The sequence below is a fragment of the Gilbertella persicaria genome (assembly GCF_025201335.1).
Source record: "Gilbertella persicaria strain CBS 190.32 chromosome Unknown B0P05scaffold_89, whole genome shotgun sequence".
Taxonomy (NCBI): domain Eukaryota; kingdom Fungi; phylum Mucoromycota; class Mucoromycetes; order Mucorales; family Choanephoraceae; genus Gilbertella; species Gilbertella persicaria.
Window position 1 is genome coordinate 1 of NW_026252050.1, and position 26749 is coordinate 26749.

The window sequence follows — 26749 nt, forward strand, 5'->3', positions numbered from 1 at the left end:
TTGTAGCAGCTGATTGATTTGTCTTTTGGTTATTTGGTGAGTAGAGTTTTGTGGCATAATAAGAAAATATAAGCTGATGAAATAAATGGTTAAAAACGTGATGTTGATAAACAAGTATATTTATATTGGCGGACCTTACAGGAAACAGGTTTCTATTCAGCCACTCTTCTGACGTGAACTCATTTTAAAGAGAATTCATGGCTCTTCCAACTCTCAACACTTTCAGTCGGTTGCGGGGATTGAAAATCTCCAAACTTAAAAGTCACCCAACAACTAAGATCATACACTATTTCCTGAAACTATTGGCATGATTTAGCACACTTTTAATTTCAAGTTCAGCACAATAAAAAGAATATTTTGGCACAGGTTATTTGGCACAAAGTGTGCCAAACTTGAGACAAGTTAATTTGTGGACTGTTGTTTCAACTAAAAGTACCAGGCAGAGAGGGGATATAACTGTAACTAGAGAACAGGTGGCCCATACAGATACTTTTTCTTTCCTTTTCAGTAAAATGAATACAATTACTTCCTCTTCCTTTAAAAATCGTATAATCATACAAAAGCGGTTACTTTTTAAAGTGAACAATGGAGAGTTCTCTCTATCTGGTACTCTGCGAAGATGTTAGATGGGGATGGTCTCTAAGAAAAAAGAGAGAGAGAGAGAGAGAGATATACAGAAGAAAATCATTTTGTTTTTATACAACAACTATGATGATATTAGACTTCTTTGTGTCGAAGTAAAAAACCAAGGCGTCAAAGTAACCCAAACTTTGAGTGACAGATCAAAAGTCGCCATTGAGATGAAGTCACTCATTGAACAGCAAGTTCTATTGGGGTGGCAGCACCCAAATCGTTTGGACTTTTGGTTGACGGTTAGTATTTATCATTGTAATTGTTATTAGCTGCATTGTTATCGGAGAACTCAATGATTCTTCTAATTTTTAGGCCTTAATTGCAGCGTCTTCTGTATGGAGCTCAATCAACATAGCCTATACCTCTTCCTTGAACTTGAGCAATTCTAATTACTCAAGGACAAATCCGATTTGCCTCTGTTACCAGATGCCACACTTCGTTTTTATCGTTTGAGAGTAAGAATAGAAAATAGCTTGACTAGTTATAACCATTAAAACCGCTATGAATAGAGCAAGATAGCAGAATTGATCGCTTCAATTGACAAGAAGCAAAAGGTATCTTCTTTTACTTCTCTCTCTCTCTCTCTCTCTCTCTCTCTCTCTCTCTCTCTCTCTCTCTCTCTCTCTCTCTCTCTCTCTCTCTCTCTCTCTCTCTCTCTCTCTCTCTCTCTCTCTCTCTCTCTCTCTCTCTCTCTCTCTCTCTCTCTCTCTCTCTCTCTCTCTCTCTCTCTCTCTCTCTCTCTCTCTCTCTCTCTCTCTCTCTCTCTCTCCTCTCTCTCTCTCTCTCTCTCTCTCTCTCTCTCTCTCTCTCTCTCTCTCTCTCTCTCTCTCTCTCTCTCTCTTCATCTGCGAACCTTTTGAAGCGTTCCGTTGCTTTCCCAGTGAAGAAAAGAAACAATAAAAAATAAGTGATATATTTTTATTACAAAAGACGAAGAATCATTTATAAGAATGCAAGTAAATAGGCTGCTTTCTTTGGGGAAATGACAAAGAATTAATCCAGACAATTTGTTGTGAGCTAATACCTAAGGCATTCAAAGAAAATCTACAAGTCATTGTCAAGGCAAAAAACCCCATTCGTTTTTAATTTTTGATAAAATCTTGCTTCTAGAATAACCAATAACGACTCACTGTTGATTTGCATACTTGGTGTTATTATCAAGTATTTATATGAATAATTTTCTGACTAGCATAGCATTTTGGTATTCTAATAGAGATGTAAAATCCAGTGGGATGCATTGATCATAAAAAACAGTAAAAAAAGATTTACATAGTTTTTTTCCCATAGAAGCTAGACCAGCATAACAGCTAAACAAGCTCACTGAAAAGATCTTAGGAGGTTCTACAGGATCTCTGTAGCAGCTACACCAACATAACAATAGAGCAAGTTTGCCGAAAAGATCCTGGGAGGTTTTAGTGAGAAAAACTAGATCAAGAAATAACGTGATAGTTTAAAATAAACCCCCCCCTCCGTTTTGTCGTGTGCTGACATAAAGGGCATTTAAAGTCTCAAGGCTTTCGGAAAGAATTTAGTCAGAGGATCGCTATTTTGATTCTTGTATTAAAAGTAAAGATTGATTCCGTAAAGTAGAAGACTGTAGCATGGAATTGGGTAGTCTTTTAACTGTCGTTATTGTGTAATAACCACAAGAGAAGCAGAGTAAACAAGTCGATTAAACAAACTTTCTTTGCCAACACACATATCAAGACAAAGATGAAGTTAGTTTATCATGATAGAATACATCACCCATTTGTACGACTCTACTATTAAGAGAGAGAGAGAGAGAGAGAGAGAGAGAGAGAGAGAGAGAGAGAGAGAGAGAGAGAGAGAGAGAGAGAGAGAGAGAGATGAAATACAAGCTCAATTGAGTACATTTACATCAGAGATATATCAAATAACTTGTATGCTTCTATCAGACAAACTGGTCTTCAGTGCAAAGAAGCTGATATTATTGTCACCATAAAAGATGGCTTTAGACTCTCTTGCTATGAGTTCAAGGTTTCCTTTTCAGTTTGTAAAAAACAACATTGTAACATTATTCAATAAAAGACAAAAAGCTTAAACCCAGTTATCTCTCTTCAAATGATGTGTCATAATGAAGCCTTAAACTTCAGAATGATAAACAAGAGCTTCTACAGACAAATATCTCCACTTTCCAAAATCAATGAGAAAGGAAGTTGAAAGTGACTGGCTTGAAAAAAGCATAGTTTTTTTTTCTTTCTTTCTTTCCCTCGCGATATATCTTCTCGCGTCTCTTTGCTTTTATTTTTATTTTTCTGTAAAAGCATAAAAGAACAATATTATACGCGACACAATGAGGTAACTATTACAAGGGTTGCGACACAAAAATACTTATGCTTTTCTCTAGTAAAAAATTAGCGAGATCTAAAAAGGGAGACGGCAACGTGCCTAACTTTGTATTAAGACTAGATGGCAGTGCAGGAACTCCAGCTAGCTTTGCAAGTTTTACTGGTAGCGCGCCAGCAAGTCCAACAATCGGTTCACCTACAAACAGCTTCACTTTTGGTGGTTCTGTTAGTGGAAGTGTCCCCGGAAGCCCCGCATCAACATCATCATTTAACTTTGGAGCAACTTCAGTTTCCTTTGGCGACCCATCTGGCGCATCTATTTCATCCCCAGCTCACAGCAAATCCTTCAATAACTCTCATGGATCACCTATAGCAAGTCCTCTTCGACGCGCCCAGTCTGAATCCGAGTTCTCAATCACGCCTAGTGAAGGTACGAATACAGGCTTCAACTTTGGTAACCTCAAACAACCCAGCACATTAACCACCCAAACATCTGCCGGTTCTTTAAGCAGTACCTCTTCTTTCAGTGTTGCTGGTGTCACAACACCTGCTCAACCTACTAATATCGGAGGCTTTCAGTTCACAACACCTGCTTCAACAACAAGTACTACTAGCACTACTACTACTGCTGCTGCTGCTGCTGCTGCTCCATCAGCATTCACATTCAACACACCTGCCACTACAACACCCTCTTCCTTCTCTTTTGGTCAACCATCTGGTTCTGGTGCTCCATTTAACAACACGACAACAACTACTAGTACTACTGCCACACCTGCTCCTTCTTTCACATTTGGCACTAAGACACCTGCAACCACCAGTACTACACATAAAACACCCAGTCCTGCTTTTACATTTGGCAGTGCAACCACACCTTCAACCACGACGCCTACCAGCACAACACCTACCAGCACAACACCTACCAGCATAACACCTAGTTTTGGTTTTAGTAAGCCATCTAATCCAACTACGACGAGCACAGAAATAAAGCCTACTGATTCCAAACCAACTCCATCTTTCACATTTGGAGCACCTGCTAGCTCTACGCCAACCAGTACTGCTACACCCACATTAGGATCTGGATTCTCTATTGGAACCACCAAACCTGCTGAAGCACCCAAAACACCTGCATTTACTTTTGGAACGGATAAAGATAAGTCTACTAGTACTACACCTACCTTGACTTTAGGATCAACTCAACCTGTTGCTTCAACATCTTCTACTTCAGCACCTTCCACACCTTCATTTAGCTTTGGATCAACTACTACTACTACTACTACTACTACGACAACAACAACAACAGCAGCAACAACGACTGCTACTGCTGCTACAACATCTACAGTCAGAATACCCAAATTCGTATTTGGTACCTCTACAGGTGATAAAGCAAAAGACGATAAAACGACAGCAGGATCTACAATAACAAGTAGTCCCTTTACGTTTGTTACATATTCCTCAACATCTGCGCCTGCTAGTACTTCTTCTGCTGCTACTCCTGCTCCACCTAAAGTCAATGTGTTTTCTTTTGAAAAGATCCTTCAAGATCTAGCCAAGACTGCAGCTCAACCACCTAACCAAGTCTATGCGCTCGTTACACCTGCTCTTTCAGGACTACAACAAAACCAAGTTGTTCATCATACCAATTTCAGAATTGACAATATTTCCTTATCCACACGCTTCCATGAACTTCCTGAACAAGCACAAAAAGAATTAGATGCTATGCAAGAATATATTCGACGTGAAAGCCAACGCTGTGAATATATTGCTAATCAAAAGTTTCCTCAACATTTGAATGCCATGTCAAAAACAAAGAAAGATACAGAATTATTATCACAGGTAAAAAAAAAAAAAACAGTAGCCTAAAAGAAAACTGATGATGTGTAGCAAATTGATGCTCTCTTAAATACGCTAAAGAGTGAAATGGAAGCTGTTGAGACATTTTATGATAATGTCAAAGATCAATTGAGACATGCAAATGATGGTTGTGCTGTATTAGAAGCTTGTAAACATCCAGGACATACTGCAAGATGGTTGTTTGGCTATTCAGAAGATGACGAGTAAGTCAGAGAGAGATGATACAACTTGAAAGTTACTTACGATGCTCTATATAGCTATTTTTCACAGCTTACAAAGAAATTGAGTGGTAAATTAGAAGAGTATAAGAGATGCATTTGGGAAATTGAAAGAACAGCTGAATCATGGTCACAAAACAAAGTTCAATCACCTCAAGGTAAACATTTGCTTATTAGATCCTTTAACTCATTTTGATAGATATTGCCCATATTATGCGTGCTCAAAATCAAGCATTTTTAGCGCTATCAAGCAAGGTGGCTGCATTACATGAAAGTGTCAATAGGGAAAAGAACTATTTCCAACAATATTTAAGAATGTGTCATTAATAATAAAGAAAAAAAAAGTTATTTTTGAAATACCGAATTGATGACATGGCTTCAGCTTGTAAGTGAGCAAGTTGAGCGGGGACTGGAATTGGGGGCATGGCTTGTTGGAAAAAAAACAATTGCCACTTCTTTTCTTGTACTGAATTTTTTGATACAACACCCTACTCGTAAGTAGATGTCTTTATTACAATCACTCACAAGTTTCTTGTTGATCGACTTATAACATCAGTTTAATTGACAATGCCTGTTAAAGAATTCAACACACCTTATCCTGTTATCGACACTGATCCTCACTTTGCCCGTGTTGTTCGCTATTTCAGACCTACAGATTACGCTGCTTGGGCTGCAGGTACTGCTGCTGCTCCTGCTTTGTTGTTAGGAATGGGTAAGCCTGAAGAAATGAAAGTGATAGAGTCAATATCAATCTATTATTTCTATAGAAAGAATGGACCCTGTTGGTTCTGCTCGTAACTTGCGTATTCCTCTTCGTCTTGCCACTCTTGTTGGTGCTGTTGGTGGTTTCTTGTACGCTTACCAAAACAGCAGTCGTAAGTGAAGTTACTTATTTGATTATTGCTTTGCTTATGCTCTAGTATTATATTAGTTCGTTTCTGGGGTTGGAGTGAAAATGCTGCTGAAGTCACCAAAGATCAAGCTGAAATGAGCCAATTGGCTAAGGAAGGAAAGGCTTTGTACGGTGAAAGTTACATGCCTGAATATGTTCAAGATGCTTCTTCCAGAAACTCTAGATTTGCACAATTGAAGTTTGGTAAATGGTGTTGATTGCATAAACAGTCTTGTCTAACATTCTTTAGCTGCTTATCCATACTTTAACTTTGCCAATCACAACAACCATGGTGTCGATACCTCCAAGTACTCATCTTGATCAACAACAATACATTATCAAGAAAGAGAAACAAGTGTTGTTTGAAATAAATGTGTAATTTTTAAATGACAAAAAAAAAATATAGTTTAATTACATAAATGAGAGAGAAGGGCTCATTTCTAACTAATGGTATGATGTTGACGATTCATTGAATTTTTACTTTTACGTTTACGATAGTGGTGTCGATGAGAACGATCTTTTTCGAGTTTGGATACATGGTGCTTTCCATTACAACACATACGAACATCTTCCAAAGCTTCATCTTCTCCATCATCTTCATCATCAGAAGCAGTTGTCATGGATTGTACTGAAGTCAAAATAGAAGGTTGATGTTGGAATGCATCTTGAATACGGAAACTGGCTCTTTTCATGAGTGAGCCATTGTTTCCGGTTGTGCTGGCTTGGTTATTGAGGAAAGTTAAGCCAGAACCTGTGGCACTGGTACGAGAAAGTAAATAAGAAATAGCCTGAATTATATGTGTTAATAAACAAAAGTGTATGTGATTCAATAGACACTTACTTCAAACCAACGGTCATGAATAGTCATGTTGGGTGCAGTTAACTTGATTTGACGATGACTTGTTTGAATCAAAAGACTCACATGAGGTGTGTTTTCACCAGTTGCATTGTGTTCAGGCACAACAGTGACATCTTCAATCACAGCACACTTGGCTTTTCCTTCATGACCATCTGTGATAGGAGCAGTAGGAGACCAGAACAATCGACGAGAATAAGGATGGATCCAAAAGTAACGTTGATGTTTCTTTTCAGAGATACCACCGCCCACCACTTTGCGAGTGTATTTATAGAGCCAGTCACCTACCATTGTCTGTGTAATCAACTGAATGATAGATGCATCTGTGCCAATCCGAGGATCGTAGGTAGAGGAGGCAATAGACTGAAGTTGTTCATTTGTGTTGTTGGTAGACATGCTGGAAACACTGATGGATTCATGTTTCTCGGCTCTTGACATGTCAGAAGGTGCTTTGCTGTTCTCAGTGAAGGAAGGAGAAAGACCAGCACGGATCAACAAGTCAGAAGAAGGTGGGTTGGATGGTCTGGAAGGTAATGCTTTGTCTGGTGTGATAATGGAAGGAATATCAGCATGATCATGGTTGAGAGTAGATACTAGTTCAGTGGAAGGACGCTTTTCAAGTGCCTTTTCAGAGACCATAGCATCTTCATGATCCATATTGGAAGAATTAGAGACGACTGCAGAGTCAATGTCATTGAGTATAGATTTGTCATCCTTCTTTTCGATAGCAGCAGCAGCAGCAGTAGCAGCAGCAAGAGCAGAAGCGACGGCAGAAGCAATCATGGCATCTGTCTCAGACTTGCTATACAGCTTTTCATCTTGAGGAGCAACAACAGCATTGTCATGTTTGTTAGCAACAGGGGTGTTTTTCTTGACTACTTCTGGAGCACTGTTTTGAAGTGCTTGAAAAGGACTTGTCTCATGCTTGAGAGTTTCAACGGAAGCATTGTCCTCAAGTTCTTGAGACATGGGAGATTCCTTTTTGGGTACTTCTAAAGTGTTACTTTGAGAAATATCAGTGTCTTTCTTGGGCACCTCCAAAGCATTAATGTGAGAAACATCAGTGTCTTTCTTGGGTGCTTCTAAAGTGTTGGTTCGGGAAGCATCTTTCTTAAGCGTTTCTTGAGCATTGTTTTCTTCAAGTTCTCCATCTGTTTCTAAAACGCTATCTTGAGATTCTTGTGTATCCTTCTTTTTATTGTTCATTAACTTGGAGGCAAGTAAAGCAGGTCCAAGAAGAGGAGCAGCAAGAACGGCCTTGAGAGCATTGCTTTGCTTTGCAGATTCAGGTTTATCAAACATAGCAGCATTGTTAAATGTGTTTCTACTCGAAGGCTTGGAAGTAGCATCAAAAAATTCATCTTGGTCTTCTTCAACAGGAACAATACCAACCATGGTTTCTTCAGGTGCTTCATACTGTACTTGAGCATCTTTTGTTTCCACAACAAAACGAGCTTGAACGCCTGTTTCAGTAGATAAGATGGGCTCATATTGTACATTTGCATCGACAGTGATCTGTGAGTCGCTTTGGACACTGGAGTCTGCTGTTTGAGGAACCATGGACTGTGTGCCATGGTCAATACCAGCAGGCAACTCTTGCTCGTATTGTGCTGATCCATCCAATGCTTGAACTTGCTCACTTTGTGTGCCTATGGTGACTGGCTCTTGAGCATCCAGGTCTGCAAGGACAACTGTATATAGGTTAGCTCACGACACGATATCTGTTCAGTTAGAATACCTGGTACTGAAGTTTCTTCTTGTTCATGTTGAACACTGGCGTCCTTTGTGTTACTTGAGAAGGGTTCGGATTGTACAAAAGCGTCTGTGTGTTGAGCGACTTCACTTTGTACTCCACAATCAATGCTTTCCAACAAATCGGATTGAGTGCCTTGATCTAAATGAGGAACAGGCTCGGATTGTGTTTCATGATCTTGAGTCAAGATAGATTCACTTTGAGTAGATACATCAATAGCAGCTTCTAAAGAAGCTTGACGAGCAGCAGCAATGGCAGCAGCCGTAGCAGCAGCCAAGGCAGAAGCAGCCAAGGCAGGGTCTTCAGGAGCTACATCTGTACCTGCTTGAGATGCATTACCCAAGGTAACACGCGTAGGTTCATTTACCCATGTATACACAGCCTTCTGTTCTAATGACACACGAGCATCTGTTTGCGTGGAGGAACTTTCAGAAGGCGTGAGAGTAACTTCTGTCTGAACAGAGATTTCAACACCTTTAGAAGAAACGTCGGTTTGAATCGACATATCTTGACTGGTTATAGTAAGTTCAGTGTCGGTTTGAGTAGTGATTTCTACACCTTGTTTCTTTTCTTCTTGCTCTTCAGTTGAAGGAGAACGAGACATGGCAATGCTTAATTCGTCACCTAAAGAACGAGGAGCAGATTCACTGACAGGCATGGATTCGAGCGTAAGGCTCTCTATAGGATCTGTGTTGACTTGGGCATGAACACCCACAGGCTTTTGACTCTGAGACAATTCAGAAGATAAAGACGTAAAGCCAGCCATTTTAGGATCTAAGCCAGTAGCATCAACATCGCTTTCATCATAGCTGTCCATCTCACTTTCTTCATTGTCAGATAAATCTGAATATTCATGATCACCAACAACCATAGCCTTATTGATCTTGTTTTTGCGCTTGTTGCTAGGTTCAAAAGTTCCCTTTTTACCTCCACGGCGCTTGATAGCTGTCTTGACAGGACGACGACTGCCATCTTCATTTCGGCTCGAAGGACCTGAAGAAGACGTGCTTCGTGTAGGGCCTGCATCAACCCAGAGACGGGGATCGTTCTGGAAATGTTCAATGGTTTCTTGAGATTCAGCCAAGAGTTTTTTGAGTTCGAACTTCTCTGTCTTTTCTTTATGCAGACCTGAACGCAAGTTGGATACCATGCGATGCGCATGAGCAAGGGATGTCTTGAGTGTCTCTACTTCCATCGCTTGATTGCGAGCAGGTACTTGTCTAGGCGATGAAGGAGGCGAAGAGGAAGGTGTTGTATCGCTTTTGACAGCGGATGTGCTATGTCCTTGGTCACTATGAGAAGGATCTCCGTTACTGATAACACGATGATGATTTGATTCGCTTTCAGAAGCAACATGTTTGCCAATACGAGACTGAGCTTTAGCAATAGCGAGCTCAGATGTTAAGGCCTCAATTTGTTTGACTTGGTCTGCTTTTTCTCGTTGAATGGCAGCTGCATGACGACGAATAGAAGACATATCTTGTTCATGACGTTGTTTCATTGCCTCAATAGATTTGTTGAGCTTTTCTTCTCGATCACGAAGCTGTTCAATTTCGGACCGTAAATCATTGACTTGTTTCGCCAATTTGTTTTGTTCTGCATTGGCTTTACTCAGATTGGTTTGAAGGTCTGTCACACTAATCACGAGTTCTTGTTTGGCGAGTTCGAGATTCCAAGTTTCTTCTTTGAGTTTCTCTACAACCACATCAGTTTTTCTGTAGCACATCAAGTTGGCTTACCTTCATTTTCTTCTCTTTGGCGCATTTGTTTGGCCATAGCTTCAGCAGCTCGTTCAAGGTCTGCTTTTTGGTTTTCAAGCGTTCGAAGTTTTTCTTCTTTTTCTTGCAATAAAGCTTGCATCTTTCTCACTTCTAACAGTAGCCCCTGACCTATTTCAGTAGCGAATTCGATATCGGTGTTTCTACGGTCTGTGTTCGGTATTTTGGACCGACGTTTGGTAGGTGTGGAGCCTGTGGGTGGAGGAGGAAGTGGTAATAACGAAGCTGAATCATGACCATGCGCGGGTGGTAAAAGTGTAGATGTACTCGGACTAGGTAATGGATCCATACCCGCATGTGTAGGTGAGCGTTGATTTAGTAACTAGGAGAAACAAAAGGAGGGTGATTAATGGTGAGCTTATATATATATATATATGATTTAGTACAAATAACACGAACCTTTTCTTTACTACGAATCGATGAAATACCAGGTGACAAAGGACGAGGACGGTACGCTGATAAGTCTCTTTCAAACGATTTCAATCGGTCGATTGCGGATCCAGTATGCGCCTGAGAAAATTCATCTGGACTTTGGGTATCCATATCTCGAAGTTTGTCTTGAAGTTGGCTTACTTGGCGAGCAAGTACATTTTTTCCAATGCCGCTACTAGATTCTTGAAGCTGTCTTTGTTTTTCTGCCAACTGGTGTTCAAGTTCCTTGCGTTGTTGTTGCTGGGTTCTATTGTTTTGGCGAGCAGAGACAGTGGTGGACGAGGAGGGTGTTGGTAAGACAGGCTGAGGGGTATTTGCTGAGGTTGGTGAGGATAAGGAATGTTTTGGAGGTGGTGTACTCATGGGGTTGCTTAATATGACTTATGGAAAGGAATGTATTGTAATTGAGAGGGAATATTTATAATAAAAAAAAAGAGAAAACGTATATTTATGTATAAGTTTCAAATCTAAATGAGTAATGATTTTACTGTGCTAATCCTTAAGTCAAGGGTATTGACTTCATATAGGTAGATTAATAATAATAATAAAAAAGATAAAGGCTAGATTAGCACAGTAAAATAGAAAAGATGTAAAAAAGAAAAGAAAAAAGAGAGAGAGAAAGAAGTATTATAAAATATAAAATAAAGGGGAGAATGAATTAGGAACGAGGATATTCATAAAAACAAGGTGTTGTGGTTTTTTTCTATACTCTTTTTAGGTTCTACGTCGTGACTAGTTTGATCATTGAATGTATGACAGAAAGTATTTTGCCAATTTATCCCTCATTTCACTCTTCTTTATTGGTAAACAATAGCAACTGTTGTAGTGCTTCATTTATCTAAACAAGGCTATTATGCAAGACAGGTTTTTTTTTTTTTTTTTTTTTTTGATGAAACTGTCTTTAAATCCTCCCTTCGTTTGTAGGAGCTATCTTCTCCTTTTTAAATACAAGCAGATCTTATTATTACATAATCTAATAGGTTTATTGAACTAGTTCAGGAATATCATAATATAAATCAAGACTTTCAGGATTGCTTAAAGTACCAGTAGCAGTAACTTTTTGTCCAGACAAAATTTTCTAGGTCGAGGTTAACTTTGTTTCTTTTGTGTTACAACTTACCTTAACAGCCACTTCGACTTTTTTACCATTGATAGTGTGCTAGAGGTAATAGATGAATAACATAAAAAGAGACATTATATGACTTACAGGAATATCAGCAATGGGCAAAATAAAAGCAGGCACATGTCTAGGACTCAATTCATTACGAATGGTTGTCTTGAGTTTCTTTACAAATTCATCTGAAATAGTCTTGCTGCCATCCTTCATCTTCAAGAACAAAATCACTCGCTCATCATCTTCACCCTTGATCTTTTGTCCTACACACAAAGTGTCTTCAACGCCTCCATCCACATTGAATTTATCCACCACATTGTAGATTTCAGCACTACCAAATCGAACACCATTAGGGTTAAGCGTACCATCAGATCTGCCAAGCATCACAACACCGCCTGTCTTGGGATTCATCCAAACAAAGTCACCATGGTACCAAATATGAGGATAGACATCGAAATAAGCACTCTTGTATTTCTGTCTTTCAGGTCCATCGCCATACATTTCAACCGGCATACAGGGGAAAGGTGTGATACAGACTAGATCAGCAGCCTTAGCATAGACTGGCTTTTCAACATCATCCCAAGCTTGAATGTTCATGCCAAGACACACACACTGAATCTCACCACGATAGACAGGAAGCGCAGCATTATGACCAGCAAAAAGAGAACAAATGTCAGTACCACCTGTGATGCTGCCCAACATGATATCTTTCTTGATATATTGATAGACAAAATCAAAGCTCTCAGGCTTCAGTGGTGATCCAGTCGAATACACAGCCTTCAATGTATCAAGCTTGCATTCTTTGATAGGATGGACACCAGCTTCTTGTAAAGATTGGATGTATTTAGCAGAAGTACCGAAATGAGTGACACCTAATGCATCGGATAGTTCCCATAAGGAGATAGGAGCAGGCTTGAATGGGCTACCATCCCAGAGAACAATGGTGGCACCTACACTGAGTGCTGAAGTAAGCCAGTTCCACATCATCCAACCAGTAGTCGTGTAGTAGAAAAAGACATCTTCAGGGCCCATATTGCCGTGAATCATATGTTCTTTCTTGAGTTGAAGTAAAAGACCAGCACCTGAATGAACAATACATTTGGGCAGACCTGTTGTACCAGAACTGAACAAAATAAAAGCGGGGTGGTTGAATGGTACTTGTTCAAATCGGATTTCAGAAGGTAATTGATCTACAGGAACACTGTTTGAAAAGTCAGACCAAGACACAAGGTTAGGAATATCATAGTGTTCCAATTCACCCACAAAAGGAATAAGGACAACCTTTTGAAGACATGGAAGACCTACAAGAGAGAGAGAGAGAAAAAAAAAGTGTTTATCTTATGGCCATGCTCCTCTTCTCTTACCTTTGACTACAGTAGCTAATTTGGGGATATGGTCTAATGTCTTGCCATTATAAATGACTTTGTTGACAGAGATCAAGACTTTGGGTTGAATTTGACTAAATCGATCAAGCACACCCTAAAAGAAGAAAAAAAATAAGTATAATTTTCCCACGATTCGATCTCTTACAGTGGTGCCAAAATCAGGGGAAGTAGAACTAAGTAATGAATTACAGTCAGTAAGCCCCTCCCCTCTAGTGTTTATTTATTTACCTCCAAAGTGCGCCAATACTTGTTGTGGCCAACATGGCAATCACAGCTTCTACACAATTGGGAATATAAGCAGCTACACGATCTCCTTTTTGAACACCCAATGATTTGAGTGCCTCTGCAAATTTCAAGACATCTTGATAAAGTTGTCCATAACTAATGGTATGCTTATCGCGTCCTTCACCTGTATGCCTGCATAAGTCTACATGTGACGTATATCATTCTACTTTACCTGTAGCGATAATAGCAACCTTGCTTGCATCTTTACACCATAACAAGTTCTCAGCAAAATTAAGACGAGATTCCTTAAACCATACAGGAATACTGTCCATCTTTTCAGACTTGTCAATTACATGCTCCCCTTTATTGGAGGAAATAATGTTTGTGTAGTCCCATACTTCGGACCAGAACAACTCAGGATAATTCACAGACCATTGCCAGAGTGCTTGATAGTCATCTAAATGGGGATGAATAGATGTGCATTGTTAATTGGCATTACCTAATGTTGTATCTTTGTATTTAGATTGCATAAGAAGGCGAAACTTCTCCATATGCGTGTCTTGAACATTGGAAGGTGTCCAAAGACGTTCAGGTTCAGTAGTTAACGCGCTTTCAGGAACTAAGGTAGGAGCAGTCATGATAATGAAGACAGGAAGAAGAAGAAAAAAAGAAAAAGGAAATTTAACTTTCATATTATTTCAAGAGCGTGGGATTATTTGTGGCATAAATGATACGGCCAACAGGTGTTACTGTGTACACTTTCCGCCTGGGAAATCATAGACTGGAAGCGACTTTTGTGGATTACTTCTCGGAGTACCGGACATAAACACACATCCGGAAATGTTCTGATCTTACTTGGCCATGGAATACTGCATATGTTTGTTTTATTTTACATAGACTTGGTTACTTACTTAACAACTGCCACATTTAGTTATATATGAGTGACACAGTGTATTACTTCACCTTAGAATGAAATACAGTGTCAAAATGTTGACCAACAAGAGTTGTCCTCAAAAAAGGAAAGTCGAAACAGGCATGCTCAAAAGAGACTCAAGGAGAAACATATACTTAATATGATTTATTTTCATCAAACTCCTTAAGCTAGAGTTTGTAGATATTGAATTACAAAATAATTTTCATTTCTCTTATGCATGGAGATCGTGATGAAAGAAGCTGGCTAGCATGGACAAAGCCTGAATGTACGAACCTTTTTAAAGATCAATATAAACGTCTCTTCTATCATGCCCCTCATCAGAACTCAAATCCTAAAGGCTACTAATAGCATAGCAAATGATTGCTTTTTCAGGTTCAATCCACTGTACAAGTAACAGTCAAGATGACTACACACACATACTCAATCTTCTTCTGTGTCTTTTGAAGGGATTTTATCTTTACATTACTATTGTTGTTGTTGTTGCATGAGTTTGACTGAGCAATACCTAACCAAAAGGTGATTGTTCTTTATATACAATATCTGAAGCACAATAGTCAGGGGATTCAAAGATCCGATTGATGCCTTGTGCCTCAACCTTGATCTAGTTCTCGATAGATGCATGTCTATGAAGGATTAGTGCAGACATGTCTTATTAAGAGAAGGGAATAGATGACCATTGCCAAACAAAAGCGTCATACTTTTCTAAGCCCCTGTCTAGGGTATATCCGTCATCGAGTAGTCACACTGGCAGTCCCTTGTGGTGCCTAGCTTGCCCTTTATTTTTTTTTCCGGGAACAAGAGGGCAGGAGCCATTTATAACCTACATTAATATTGGACAAGACAGCCCTTCCCCACACGTACTAATGCGAAAGTCTACGACTCATTTCAGAGATGTGTCTAGACTTCTAAGTACAACTGTAGATAATGGGAAAAATTCTGTGATACCAACCAGTTGTAAACGAAAAACATCACTATGGGAAGCTTTTCCTCAACAAAACTTATGTTCAACACCCTTCATACCCCACTTTAAACGATCGCTTTTGAACTCAAGACACATGTCTTCCACTTCTTCAGCAGTGCTGGTGGACAAATCACTCTCCATGCCCTCATTATCGCACACAACCCATCGCTTACCAGGATCGTTGTTTAATATGGTCGATCGACTCAGTCTGACAGATCTAGATTACGCCATTCAGTCGCGCAATGCAGATAAAGCTTGGGCTATATTTGTTACCCTTACTTTACGAAAAGACGAATTCATACCCTTAACTGTATGCTGCTCTTTATACGCGCTCTTGTTGTTTGCTAAACGTATGGTCGGTTTTACCAATAAGGCAACCAAACTTCGACAACGACAAATTAGTCAGTTATTGGATTATGTTCAACAACACAGCACAAAAGAACTGTTTCTATCTTCAGTACAAGAATTGCCCATCTCGAGCCATAAACAACTCGCTCGAGCCATGCGAACTGGGGATTATGTAGATGTCTGGCAAACATTCTATCGGTTTCATAAGGAAAGTAAAAAAGGGGGTATGGATCCACTCAAACTACCGAGAAATACCTGCCTGAAGCTCATGTTGATGGTCATGAAGGACAAGTCTTTAAATAAGAATCAAATCAAGACGCGATTACAGCTTATTGCTTTACATGGTGCAGGGACGTCAGAATACGATAGTCGCTATGTGTCAGCGGCAGACATATATCGATTGGCTTATATTTGTCATGGATACCAGCGAAATAGACAGACAACACATGGACTGATTGATGAATTTGTGCTTGGGTTGACAAAAAAGAAGCAGAGTATTAGGGCAGATGCACTGGATGAACTCATTTGGCGTATGCTTGTTTACGGCGATATCGAAAAGGCACAACAAGTACTGAATACTGTACGAGATAAAGTAGATGTCAATGAAATGGTGTTTATTAACATGATGAATGCCTATCGAAAACAAAAAAAATACCATGAATCTCTAAGGTTATTTGAACAACTCTTAGAAGCAGGAAAGCAGCCCACGGTCAAAGCATTCAATGCCGTCTTGCAGATATTCACAGCACAAGGATCAGTAGACCGTGCGTCCTATATCTTTGAGTCTATGCTACAGTTGAATGTGGAGCCAGATGCAGCAACGTACACTGAAATGATCAGAATAAACGCAAATGCAGGACACATGAAGCATTGTGTACACTACTATACTAAAATGCTTCAAAGCAACATTCCGCCTAATGTCTACACTTATAGCACATTGATAGAAGGAGCATGTCGAAAAAATGATACAAGACTTATCCTTCGATGGCTCCATGCCATGTCAGCACAGGACATTCAGCCGAATGAAGTGATCATGTCCAGTGTTCTAAAGTCATTTGCAAAACAACATATGCCAGAAGTTGTGTTTGAAGTGGCTCAACAGGCTGCCATGACAGGGATCAAAACGGATGCAGTTCTCTATACCATCCTGCTGAAAATGCAGGCAGAATCGACAGGCATTGAAGGCGCCCTCAAGATCCATCAAGATATGCTGGCCGAGTCAGTGGAACCCAATACGTTTACCTACACAACCCTGATTGATATTTGTGGGAAGAATTACATGCCTGAGACTGCAGAAAAGATTTTTGATCTGATGAAAAGAAGCAGGCGACACAAGCCTAATACGGTGACTTATAGTGTATTGATTGATGCATGGCTAAAGGCGCATAGAAGAGAAAAGGCTGAGTCCGTGCTGTATGATTTCTTGAGACAATGCAAATCTGACAAGACTGGTAGATTTTGGCTTGATTCAAGAATACAAGATAGATTAAGGTCAAGATGTTGCTCATGAATATAATATAGAATGTCTGTACATATAATAAAGCTATAGAAGAAGAAGAGAGAAACCATCTTATTTATTACAATTTGGCCTTGTAAATATCTACACCCCAGAAAGGCGAAGGATCAACTAGACGCTTAGGTTGCTTTTGCTTTGCGATATGTTCTAAAGCTTCAAATTCTGCTTTGTCAAGCTGAATTACTTCAAAGTTGGATACAATTCTGGAGGGTGTAACACTCTTTGGAATGACAGAGCAACCACGTTGAATACCCCAAGCCAAAAGTACTTGAGCAAAAGAGGCATGATGCTTTTGAGCAATATCGAGCTTATAAAGATTAAGTGGTTTTGTTTGACAAGTTATATACTTACTACGACTTTTTCTTTCATCAAAGGTGAATTGGTAGCCCCAAGAGGAGAGTAAGCAGTGACTTGAGACATAATTTAATATAGGCATGTATAAGGATAGCTACTTACCATGAACATTGTTCTTTTGACAAAACTCAACAAGTTCAGGTTGAGGCAAATAAGGGTGTAATTCAACCTATCCAAGCGTCATGAGAAAAACAGGATCAATTGAGTATTACCTGATTGACAGCTGGAGGAATCTTGCAGTTTTTCAATAGTCGATCAAGGTTAGGAATATTGAAGTTGCTTACACCAATAGCGCGTGTCTTGCCCAACGCAACAAGTTTTTCCATTGCCTTATCTTAATTAGGCAATCAAGCTTTGTAAGCCGGAATTGTTTGACTTACAGCATATGTGTCTACAAAATCAATGGATAAATCGACAGCAATTTTTCCTTGTTCATTCTTGGGCATGTTATGTTCAGAAGGCTTAAACGCAATTGGCCTATAAATCATCAATACATATCAAATTGTAGGCCATGTCTTTACCAATGCATCAAATACAAGTCCAAGTAATCCAGTTGAAGATTGGCAAGAGAGACTTCAATGGCCTTTTGAACAAGGTCAGGGCGATGACTTGTGTTCCAGCTATTCATAAAAACAATTAGATTTACTTATAACATAAAATAATAGTACAGCTTAGTTGTAATAAACAGTTGATCGCGAGGAATGCCACTGTCTTTAATTGCCTGTCCAACTTCTTTTTCATTTCGATCTTATATAAAAAATCAACACAAAAAAGTAACAATGCTTTCCACTACTTACAGACAAAGGCAGTATCGATATGTCGATAGCTATTGATGTCGAGAAAAATGTATCAATTGCAGTTATCAAGAAAGTGACTTACCCAGCCTTCAATGCAGTTAAAACAGCAGTGTAAACTTCTTTTGGCTTTGATTGCCATGTTCCAAGTCCAATGGCAGGTAAGCTTGCGCCGGTGTTTCTACAGATTTTTAGGAATGCTCACTCTATCTAAAGACCTTACAATTTAAAGGTTGTTGTAGGCATCTTTTTTTTTTTTTTTTTTTTAGTAAGAAAAAGAAAACTAATTCTTTTTTAATTTCCCCATTGCTTAATAAGCTCAAACTTTAATTGAGCAGTAATCTCCCAAGAAACGGGATTATCCGGGGGTATTAATGACTTTTTTGTATTTCTTTTGCAGAAATTTCTATTGACTCTTTGTGCATTATATGACAAAGCCAATTCACTAGAAGTTATGCCAAGTTGCGAATGATTATAGGCTCTTTCAACCCTTGTTTATCGATGGCAGTCTGCCCTAAAAAGTTTATATATAATTAGAAGATGATACGAGATTGTGTTGGACCACATAATGTAAAAGCATAATGAGTTTTTAGTATACGAATTTCTGCTTTATTGAAATAATATTTTAGCTTAAATAAATGATTGACTTTACCTTAACTGTTTTCAAGTCATGGTGTTCTTCTCGATTTTGATAGTATTTTCAAGTAGATGTAAAAATAGAAGTTTCTCACATCGTATATGAAGATTGACAAGTGACTTTTTTGGCAAAGTCTTTTCGTAATCTTCCGCTGCTATAGAAGAGACTACCGTCTCTTCTACTTGGTAATATCTGTCTAGATCAGTTGTTGATAATCTGACATAAATGCATTTACGCTTCCTTGAGAATCGGAGTTCAGTGATTGAGAGCAACTTGAATGCTGTATAAGGCATGTCAATAAGAATATGATCAGGATCCTCTGGCAATGGATTCAAATTGTGAGGATCAATCACGCGTGATGATTCGAGTGCCAAATGGCTAAGGCAAGGCAGTTGAAGCGAAAATTGGTGTAATACAGATGGCAAATAGCTGCAATTTTGTATTTTCAAGCTCTTTATCAGAGCATCTTGATTCATGCTGCAGTCAATAAGCTTGACTTTATAAAATGTCAGTTTTTTTAGGTTGGGACAGGTGGCTATAATATCATTTATGTAGTGCTTGTGTACGATATCCTTATAATCATCACCACGAGAGACAAAGTTGACTATATGATGTCCTGTGTTTTCGACCTTGAGTCCTTTTATTGCTCCCTTGAACTGTTCAAGAGCTGAATCAAGTGAAATTTGATTTCCCATGTTAGAGATAACGACAAAAAGACCATCTTTGTCTTGACCTGGGCCTTCACAAAGTCTTGCAGTTTTGATAGAAAGTTCTGAAGAGCGGATCTGATTTAAATAGCAATTTTTCAAGTACAAATTGAATCTAATACGCTTGTTTGCTAGCTTGTCAAACATCATTATTGCTAGCTCGAGCATGTTGTCAAACTGCAAGCTATCAATTGAAACTTCGTCCAAACCTTTTACAAGTTCTGTAAAACGCTGCATAGTATCTGTGCTGAGAGCTGGGTGTGGCATATATAGTCTTTCACTACAGATATTAAGACGTCTCAAATTGGGAAACTTGTTCACAACGTATACGAGGGAGTTTTCAGTTGGGCTGTGGCCAATGATAGAAAGGCTTTTTAGAAATATTCTCTTCTTTATGGATAGTGATCGATACATATCAAACCAAGCGTCAAGTCTGCTTTGAGATCCCTTAAAGCTAAGTTCCTTTAACATTGGAACTTTATCTATCAATTCGTCTAAGTCTAGAGGGATAGACTTAAAGCTTTGTATACACAATTTCTCTAGATTTCCAAATGTGCTGATTGTATTGCATAACAATTGGCATGTAGGAAATGAGGTTCCACGGGCAGAAAGTTTAATGTTTTTTATCTTTTCGCGCATAGCTATGATGGCTTGAGAGTAGCTTTCACCTTGATCCATTTCTTTGGTAAATGGCAGAGTACACAAATGCTTCCAGTATCCTTTTTTGATCTTGATCAAAACCCAATCATAAAATGTTTTATCGGTTTGTTTAAAGTCTAACGACTCTAGATTGGGACAAATATCAGGCAAAGATTTTAAAGATACACCTGGAGAAAACATAGAATCAAAGTTTACAAAGGGAAATTGAATGACGCCATCGGTTTTGTAGACAAAAAAACCTGCGTTTTTCACGTACAGTTTCTTGACGAGCTTACCGAGTGGGGTTTTTGCTGCTTGCAAGAATTGTTCTAGTTCGGTAGCGTTGTTTATAGAGATATCTGCATACGCAGCTTTTTGGCAAACACGCGACCAGTTATGACAAATAAGCTGACATTGCATGATATCAGTTGTATTTAGAAAGCTGAGCACTATGACCACCAGTTCTTGAGGTAACGAGCTCCATAGAGGCATATTGAGGTTTGAAAGGAAGAAAAAGCCACCAAGAGATCAAGATTTGTCTAGTTGGTTCAAGTACCGAACACAATCACATTCACGTTGACATTGATTGGCTGATTTTGCAGTTTGACAGAATGTTATGATCCTGAGTCAGTAAGTACCTATTTCTGACATCAAGCTTGACGAATCTACTCTTAAAAATACAGATCGTTTTTTCCAAAAGCAGAAAAAAAATACTTTATTCATTCTATCTTTTAATGAAACATGGCTCATCCTTACTAATAGACTTTGAAACTCTACCACAAATCTAAATCTGGTATTATAATCAGTTGGAATCCGAGCAGTCATGCTAAAGGCAGGCTATCACTAACTCTGATGTATCAATAAGACTGTTGCTTTTAATTGAGGTATTGAATTATGGAATAAAGACTTAGACAGCTGCATGTTTTTGTAAAAATCAATCTGAATGTTGATATGCCATCCTAATTGATACAATCTCATCATTGGTTAAAATAATCTGTTAAGAGAGCTTAAGCATGATTTAATAATAAATATGCATAGAGTTTTGAGCAAATAAATGCTTCACCAATTCATGCAAATTTTATTTTTTCCAGGCATATAAAGGTAGTATAAAACCTGTTTATACATGCACAAATGCGCTGAATGCCTACAGACGATGTCTGATAACATCCATAATATCTTTGGAGTTGATTAAACCAAAAAAAAAAGCCGATTGCAAAAAATGACCAAAACGACCATTCGACCAAAAGGTATTACTCATGAAAAAAGCTCGTTTGACAATTCTTCATCTTCTTTTTGATGATGCAAGACGAAAAACAGATCTACTGACAAACTTAAATACTCGAAATGCGTGTCAGAGGCTTTAGTCATTGACCAATGTGTTTATTTGTTAATTGTCCTATAAGGATGGTATGCTAGGAGCAAAAACCTTGTCAACATTTTTGCCTATTTGTTCAATATTTTAGCAGCAAATTCGTTGTGTTCTTTGTATCAGCAGGCTCAAAAAGCAAAGTTCTACAACTTTTGTCATTACACCAAAGCCAGATAACCGCGTCTTTATGCAGCACTCAGCAAAAGCCCGATCTTGGATGCGGCGGGATGAAGAATTGGAGTTGCCTTCCATTTCGATCTCCACATACTGCCATCTGGTACATCTTTTGTCCCTTTACCCCACATTTACAGTATAGAATGCCTATGTTTCTACTTTTCTATGCTCTCTGGCACTCAAAATAACACGAGATGCTTTAGAGAAGTTGATTGTTCGCAAGCTCTATATGACATCTAGAGTAAAAAACGCTCAAAACACAGCTTAAAAAGGCCAATCTTTGATGAATCATTGCTCGACAACCAGATTATCAAAACATCCCGTCTTTTCATTTAAGCCATGTCCTTTTGAGTTAAGGAACTGAATAGTACCATTGGTCTGGTTGTTAGGTAAAATTTATTTTTTTGACCCATGGGAGATCCACGGAGGTCCGTATTTAAATTGTTTTTATTGATAATATTTATAAATAGTCCTTTTGAGCGCATGACCTAATTTAGCCTTTAAACGCTCGTACTCGATCATCTCATAAGAAGGACTACTTAAACTGAAAAAACTCTTAGAGAATCAAGGGCAAAAAAGGCTTGTAAAAGGAGAGTGTTGGACTAATGTTTTTGTGGGCATATGTTTGTAACCATAGAAGGAAGGGCGATAATTGATTGGTTGGAGTCATGATCAGCGGCTCTATGTTAGCATATTATATAGTGTCAACTTGTGATAAAAGTGCGTGAATTGAGGTTCATTTGACACTCCAGTAAAGTATTGAGCGGTTGTTCTTAGGAGGTGTTGTAGGCAAGCGATTTAAAAGGCGAGACAAAGGATCGGAAACAGTTGTAGGTTGGTTTAGAATTACATGCATACTGAGGCAGTTGATAGCATGGGAATGCGAAAGGTGTTGACCACAGGAATACGGCTTAGGAGAGCCCCAAGGCAGCCACCCGAGACGCCAGTGTATAAGAGGACTCCGTTCAATGTTGGTCATGGGCAGCCATAGGATAAGGTCAAGGGAAAGGAATGGGCGACAGAGGGAGAGCATTTTTGTTTGTGGTAAGGTAAGCATATGGGTGAAATTTGCTTCCAAGTACTGATGTTGATACGCTCGGGAATCTTTTCGAGGTATTGGTGTGAGGGGTTGAGGGAGATATTTGCAGAAAGGAGTGGGCGAGAGTTTGTGCCAGTGCGAAGCGGTAAGGTCTTGCAGTCGAGGCAGTAATCGGGTAAGAAGAGTGTCTTCTTGCAGAGAGAGAGAACACGCAGTACAAATTTTACTTGAAGAATTTCACTTCGTTCACGCATTGTGGGCAGCTTCAATAGATGCCTCATTACCTTTGTTGATGCAGTTTTAGATCCGCCGAAAATGGTCCTCAGACAGTAATCTTGGGCTTGCTCCAATACTTTAGTCTGGGTTTTTGTCAAAAGCATAATTGCCAGTTTATATTCCATTTGTGGGCGAACCGTTTGCCGATAGAGCCGACAGGAGAGCTGCTTAGAGAAGCCATGGTTGTTGGCACCGATTGAAGCAAGCATAGACGGAGGTTCGTGAACTTCTCTAAAGCATCTCGTGTTATTTTGAGTGCCAGAGAGCATAGAAAAGTAGAAACATAGGCATTCTATACTGTAAATGTGGGGTAAAGGGACAAAAGATGTACCAGATGGCAGTATGTGGAGATCGAAATGGAAGGCAACTCCAATTCTTCATCCCGCCGCATCCAAGATCGGGCTTTTGCTGAGTGCTGCATAAAGACGCGGTTATCTGGCTTTGGTGTAATGACAAAAGTTGTAGAACTTTGCTTTTTGAGCCTGCTGATACAAAGAACACAACGAATTTGCTGCTAAAATATTGAACAAATAGGCAAAAATGTTGACAAGGTTTTTGCTCCTAGCATACCATCCTTATAGGACAATTAACAAATAAACACATTGGTCAATGACTAAAGCCTCTGACACGCATTTCGAGTATTTAAGTTTGTCAGTAGATCTGTTTTTCGTCTTGCATCATCAAAAAGAAGATGAAGAATTGTCAAACGAGCTTTTTTCATGAGTAATACCTTTTGGTCGAATGGTCGTTTTGGTCATTTTTTGCAATCGGCTTTTTTTTTTGGTTTAATCAACTCCAAAGATATTATGGATGTTATCAGACATCGTCTGTAGGCATTCAAATACTTGACTATCCATTATATATTTCTGCTCTTTTTATGTGGCTATACAATATTGTATATCTGTTTGTTCTTTACATGGTTACAATTGTATTATGGGCTCAAAGAGTAAATTGGAAGAATTTACTCTTACTTGAGTTACAAAAGTACAATACTCTTGATATATTTTAACGACATCATTGACAACATCTCTCGAAAAGGACTAATTCATTGTCATATGCAGCCTATGAAAAAAAAATTCTTGTTTTTATTGTCTTTTGTATTTTTTCTTGACTGATGAAGACAAATAAACAATCAAGTACTTTGGACAACTTATATTGGTTTCAATGCAGGGACTAACTGTAAAAGATCACATTTGTGATTTGATCGCTTTGTTTGTCGCTTACAGAAAGCTTTGATTTATTACCCATTCAAATAGCGTAAAGTCTTTTATTAAAACCTATTATAGTAACTGTTGTCATCATACTTAGAAGAAATAATGGCGTTATTGTCTGTTATGTAAGAAGCTTAACTTTTTGATAAAAAAGACCGTGATGGCCTCCATTTGATTCTCCACTTTTCGTGTAACAGCTTCAAGACATTACTTTTTGACAGCATGATGCACAAAGAAGATCATTGTTTTTTTTCTCAAATAGTCATGTATAGACTGGCTATGGTATATGTCATAACACTAAATCCATTGTATGTTCACTGAATAGAGATATTCGGATGTCAAAAGAAACAAGCATTCCTCTCGATTCGTATGAGCAGTCGTAACAAACAGTTTCATATTTTTTGTATTTCTTTTAGAAATAGACAGTTTCTCTTCGCTCTTCTTATTTTCTGTCTCTCTATTAAACAGCCATTTGCTTAAAAAGACGAGTAATATGTTGCTTCTGTCTATTAATGACGTATGAGCGGACTCTTATTTAACGTTGTGCAAGCAAAAAAAAACCGACCAATTCCTCTTGGTTTCTTCTTTCGAGTGTACTTTCTCTCTGGTAATAATATACACGCTTTTGTTGTTCTCTTTCTAAATTATTTTAGATATTAAAAAAAAAAAGAAAGCAAGATGCCTGTAAGATAAAAAGAAGCAACTTGAGAAAGACACGCATATTCACGTCTTTCATTTTCTTAGGCATACCACTCACAATTTAACGACGGCGACTATCAATCTGTTGGCAATATGTATTTATTGCCCATCAAGACCAAGTTTAGAGGCAATGCACCTTATGGTAAAGTGCAGAATCGACAAGAACCCTTACTTAAATTATGTTAGCTGACCCTAACACTGAGGATATTATTGACGAGGCACTCGATTTATTTCGTGCCAACTGTCTCTTTCGTAACTTTGAAATCAAGGGCAATGCAGACCGAGTTCTCATCTACTTGATTTTGTTTATTTCACAATGTCTCGGCTCCTTAAACAAGTTGACACCTCAAGGAGAAGCACTCAAATCCTTGAGTACGCTGGCTGTTTCTAATTTCTCTATTCCTAGTGACCCTTCTTTTCCTTTGAACGCCATGTATCAAGCGCCTACTGACAAATTCCAAGCAGGTAAATAAGCCCTGTATCAATAGAACTAAACTCACATACAATGATAGAACAAATGAAGCAATATATGCAACAACTTCGTCAGGAACTTGTGGTTCGATTGGTGGATAGAATTTACATTGATGGACATCCAAGCAAGTGGTGGATGTGTTTCTCTAAAAGAAAGTTCATGAATCTTAGTCTTTAATTTATAAAGAGGTATATATTATGCTTTGTGCTTCTGCCCACTCATGTCAATACCACGTTTGGCCCAAAACGATTTTCCATATGTGACAAGCTATCTCATGAGTTATTCACTAAATACAAGACATATTTCTTCTTACCAGTTCTTCTCCCTTTTTGATCTTTCTGTTGCCATTCACGAAAATAGCCACTTTGATGTGTTTTGTCTTTTCGTCCATGTAGTTCATAAAGCATACATTGGGTTCTGGCCCACAGCCTCTAAAATCGTTACAGAATCGAGCCTCATTACCACATCGACCTGCATCAATACTGAGATCCGTACCATACTTAAGCACATAATCCGATGTGGCTTCATACCCGTCTTGGTATTCAACCACACCCAAATAATCAATAATTAACTGTTTGGGCTGTAGTGTTTGTGCAGCGAATAAGCCATAAGCGCCACAACAAGGATGATCCTTGTCAGTGATCTTTTTGATCTTGACATTACGCTTTTGATCTTTTGTACCTGGGAAACTACCGATGAGATTGACATGTTGATTCATAAAGTTGATGGTACGGCGTGGATCTTCCACACTGGGGTTTGTAGGTTGAAACAAGTCTTTGATATCAGAGGGGACATTGGGAGACCAAAAAAGTCTATCAATGTATTTTGTCTCGGGTGTCCAACCAGAAGGAGGTGTGGCTGTCTTGATATTCTTTAAATAAGACATGGTAAAAAAAAAAAAAAAAAAAAAAAAAAAAAAAAAAGAGAGCCAGAGAATTTTTTTGATTAAAATGCAGCCATCAACAGCAAAATCATCAGATTTTTCACTTGTTAGAACTGCTAGAAAGAAGAAAAGACATGCTTGTAAAAACAGAGAAACTTTTTCTAAAAAAAAGCATAAAAGACAATAAAAAAAACCTATGTTTTCAAATATCAGAAACTATTACTTTTGAATGATATCAAAAATACTGTTTTCTATAGCTATAGGAATGCTTTTTCAAATATGAAATACAA

General features: G+C 38.6%; 10 protein-coding genes across 10 annotated transcripts; 4 read left to right on the forward strand and 6 right to left on the reverse strand.

The window, feature by feature from the left end:
- The first annotated feature begins 2868 nt into the window (after positions 1-2868).
- On the forward strand, positions 2869-5124 carry B0P05DRAFT_366780 (uncharacterized protein). Its single transcript, XM_051573642.1, has 3 exons — positions 2869-2952; positions 3002-4775; positions 4824-5124. Exons 1-3 carry the CDS (start codon positions 2948-2950, stop codon positions 4998-5000), a joined length of 1956 nt encoding a protein of 651 aa, XP_051429054.1. The 5' UTR covers positions 2869-2947; the 3' UTR covers positions 5001-5124.
- Positions 5125-5471: 347 nt separating this feature from the next.
- On the forward strand, positions 5472-6305 carry B0P05DRAFT_566538 (NADH-ubiquinone oxidoreductase complex I, 21 kDa subunit-domain-containing protein). Its single transcript, XM_051581064.1, has 5 exons — positions 5472-5505; positions 5568-5723; positions 5779-5886; positions 5943-6107; positions 6154-6305. Exons 2-5 carry the CDS (start codon positions 5579-5581, stop codon positions 6222-6224), a joined length of 489 nt encoding a protein of 162 aa, XP_051429055.1. The 5' UTR covers positions 5472-5505; positions 5568-5578; the 3' UTR covers positions 6225-6305.
- Positions 6306-11313, reverse strand: B0P05DRAFT_520161 (uncharacterized protein). The gene is made up of 5 exons (XM_051575756.1): positions 10690-11313; positions 10252-10612; positions 8498-10207; positions 6745-8450; positions 6306-6691 (listed from the first exon to the last, which is right to left on the reverse strand). Exons 1-5 carry the CDS (start codon positions 11083-11085, stop codon positions 6344-6346), a joined length of 4521 nt encoding a protein of 1506 aa, XP_051429056.1. The 5' UTR covers positions 11086-11313; the 3' UTR covers positions 6306-6343.
- A 370-nt stretch (positions 11314-11683) lies between these two features.
- B0P05DRAFT_566546 (acetoacetate-CoA ligase) lies at positions 11684-14106 on the reverse strand. Its single transcript, XM_051581065.1, has 8 exons — positions 13946-14106; positions 13679-13903; positions 13450-13630; positions 13367-13394; positions 13201-13315; positions 11930-13137; positions 11843-11881; positions 11684-11800 (listed from the first exon to the last, which is right to left on the reverse strand). Exons 1-8 carry the CDS (start codon positions 14082-14084, stop codon positions 11705-11707), a joined length of 2031 nt encoding a protein of 676 aa, XP_051429057.1. The 5' UTR covers positions 14085-14106; the 3' UTR covers positions 11684-11704.
- Positions 14107-15179: 1073 nt separating this feature from the next.
- Positions 15180-17257, forward strand: B0P05DRAFT_566551 (uncharacterized protein). The gene has a single exon (XM_051581066.1). The coding sequence runs from the start codon at positions 15244-15246 to the stop codon at positions 17197-17199; it is 1956 nt and encodes a 651-aa protein (XP_051429058.1). The 5' UTR covers positions 15180-15243; the 3' UTR covers positions 17200-17257.
- Positions 17258-18599, reverse strand: B0P05DRAFT_566552 (NADP-dependent oxidoreductase domain-containing protein; the record flags this gene model as incomplete). Its single annotated transcript, XM_051581067.1, has 10 exons — positions 17258-17512; positions 17557-17615; positions 17662-17728; positions 17772-17888; positions 17940-18036; positions 18081-18179; positions 18228-18306; positions 18357-18385; positions 18439-18534; positions 18577-18599. The coding sequence occupies 10 exons, from the start codon at positions 18597-18599 to the stop codon at positions 17267-17269; spliced, it is 912 nt and encodes a 303-aa protein (XP_051429059.1). The 3' UTR covers positions 17258-17266.
- A 417-nt stretch (positions 18600-19016) lies between these two features.
- On the reverse strand, positions 19017-20828 carry B0P05DRAFT_576408 (uncharacterized protein; the record flags this gene model as incomplete). The annotated part of the gene is made up of 1 exon (XM_051581699.1): positions 19017-20828. One exon carries the CDS (start codon positions 20826-20828, stop codon positions 19017-19019), a length of 1812 nt encoding a protein of 603 aa, XP_051429060.1.
- Positions 20829-22333: 1505 nt separating this feature from the next.
- On the reverse strand, positions 22334-23403 carry B0P05DRAFT_632107 (uncharacterized protein; the record flags this gene model as incomplete). Its single annotated transcript, XM_051583503.1, has 2 exons — positions 22334-23109; positions 23130-23403. The coding sequence occupies 2 exons, from the start codon at positions 23401-23403 to the stop codon at positions 22616-22618; spliced, it is 768 nt and encodes a 255-aa protein (XP_051429061.1). The 3' UTR covers positions 22334-22615.
- Positions 23404-25083: 1680 nt separating this feature from the next.
- Positions 25084-25753, forward strand: B0P05DRAFT_582399 (ARP2/3 complex 21 kDa subunit; the record flags this gene model as incomplete). The annotated part of the gene is made up of 4 exons (XM_051582174.1): positions 25084-25089; positions 25150-25246; positions 25291-25569; positions 25617-25753. The coding sequence occupies 4 exons, from the start codon at positions 25084-25086 to the stop codon at positions 25751-25753; spliced, it is 519 nt and encodes a 172-aa protein (XP_051429062.1).
- B0P05DRAFT_566569 (uncharacterized protein) lies at positions 25290-26476 on the reverse strand. The gene is made up of 3 exons (XM_051581068.1): positions 25890-26476; positions 25609-25843; positions 25290-25551 (listed from the first exon to the last, which is right to left on the reverse strand). Exons 1-2 carry the CDS (start codon positions 26460-26462, stop codon positions 25772-25774), a joined length of 645 nt encoding a protein of 214 aa, XP_051429063.1. The 5' UTR covers positions 26463-26476; the 3' UTR covers positions 25290-25551; positions 25609-25771.
- Positions 26477-26749: the final 273 nt, after the last annotated feature.

Coding starts and splice junctions, on each gene's coding strand:
- B0P05DRAFT_366780 (XM_051573642.1), top strand. Junction 4,776..4,823: donor ATACAGAATTATTATCACAG/GTAAAAAAAAAA, acceptor GATGATGTGTAG/CAAATTGATGCTCTCTTAAA.
- B0P05DRAFT_566538 (XM_051581064.1), top strand. CDS start 5,579: ATGCCTGTTAAAGAATTCAACACACCTTATCCTGTTATCGACACTGAT. Junction 5,724..5,778: donor TGCTTTGTTGTTAGGAATGG/GTAAGCCTGAAG, acceptor TTATTTCTATAG/AAAGAATGGACCCTGTTGGT. Junction 5,887..5,942: donor CGCTTACCAAAACAGCAGTC/GTAAGTGAAGTT, acceptor GTATTATATTAG/TTCGTTTCTGGGGTTGGAGT.
- B0P05DRAFT_520161 (XM_051575756.1), bottom strand. CDS start 11,085: ATGAGTACACCACCTCCAAAACATTCCTTATCCTCACCAACCTCAGCA. Junction 10,208..10,251: donor CCAAAGAGAAGAAAATGAAG/GTAAGCCAACTT, acceptor ATGTGGTTGTAG/AGAAACTCAAAGAAGAAACT. Junction 8,451..8,497: donor AGAAGAAACTTCAGTACCAG/GTATTCTAACTG, acceptor ACCTATATACAG/TTGTCCTTGCAGACCTGGAT.
- B0P05DRAFT_566546 (XM_051581065.1), bottom strand. CDS start 14,084: ATGACTGCTCCTACCTTAGTTCCTGAAAGCGCGTTAACTACTGAACCT. Junction 13,904..13,945: donor ATACAAAGATACAACATTAG/GTAATGCCAATT, acceptor ATCCCCATTTAG/ATGACTATCAAGCACTCTGG. Junction 13,138..13,200: donor ATTAGCTACTGTAGTCAAAG/GTAAGAGAAGAG, acceptor TCTCTCTTGTAG/GTCTTCCATGTCTTCAAAAG.
- B0P05DRAFT_566551 (XM_051581066.1), top strand. CDS start 15,244: ATGCGAAAGTCTACGACTCATTTCAGAGATGTGTCTAGACTTCTAAGT.
- B0P05DRAFT_566569 (XM_051581068.1), bottom strand. CDS start 26,462: ATGTCTTATTTAAAGAATATCAAGACAGCCACACCTCCTTCTGGTTGG. Junction 25,844..25,889: donor TCAAAAAGGGAGAAGAACTG/GTAAGAAGAAAT, acceptor CTCATGAGATAG/CTTGTCACATATGGAAAATC.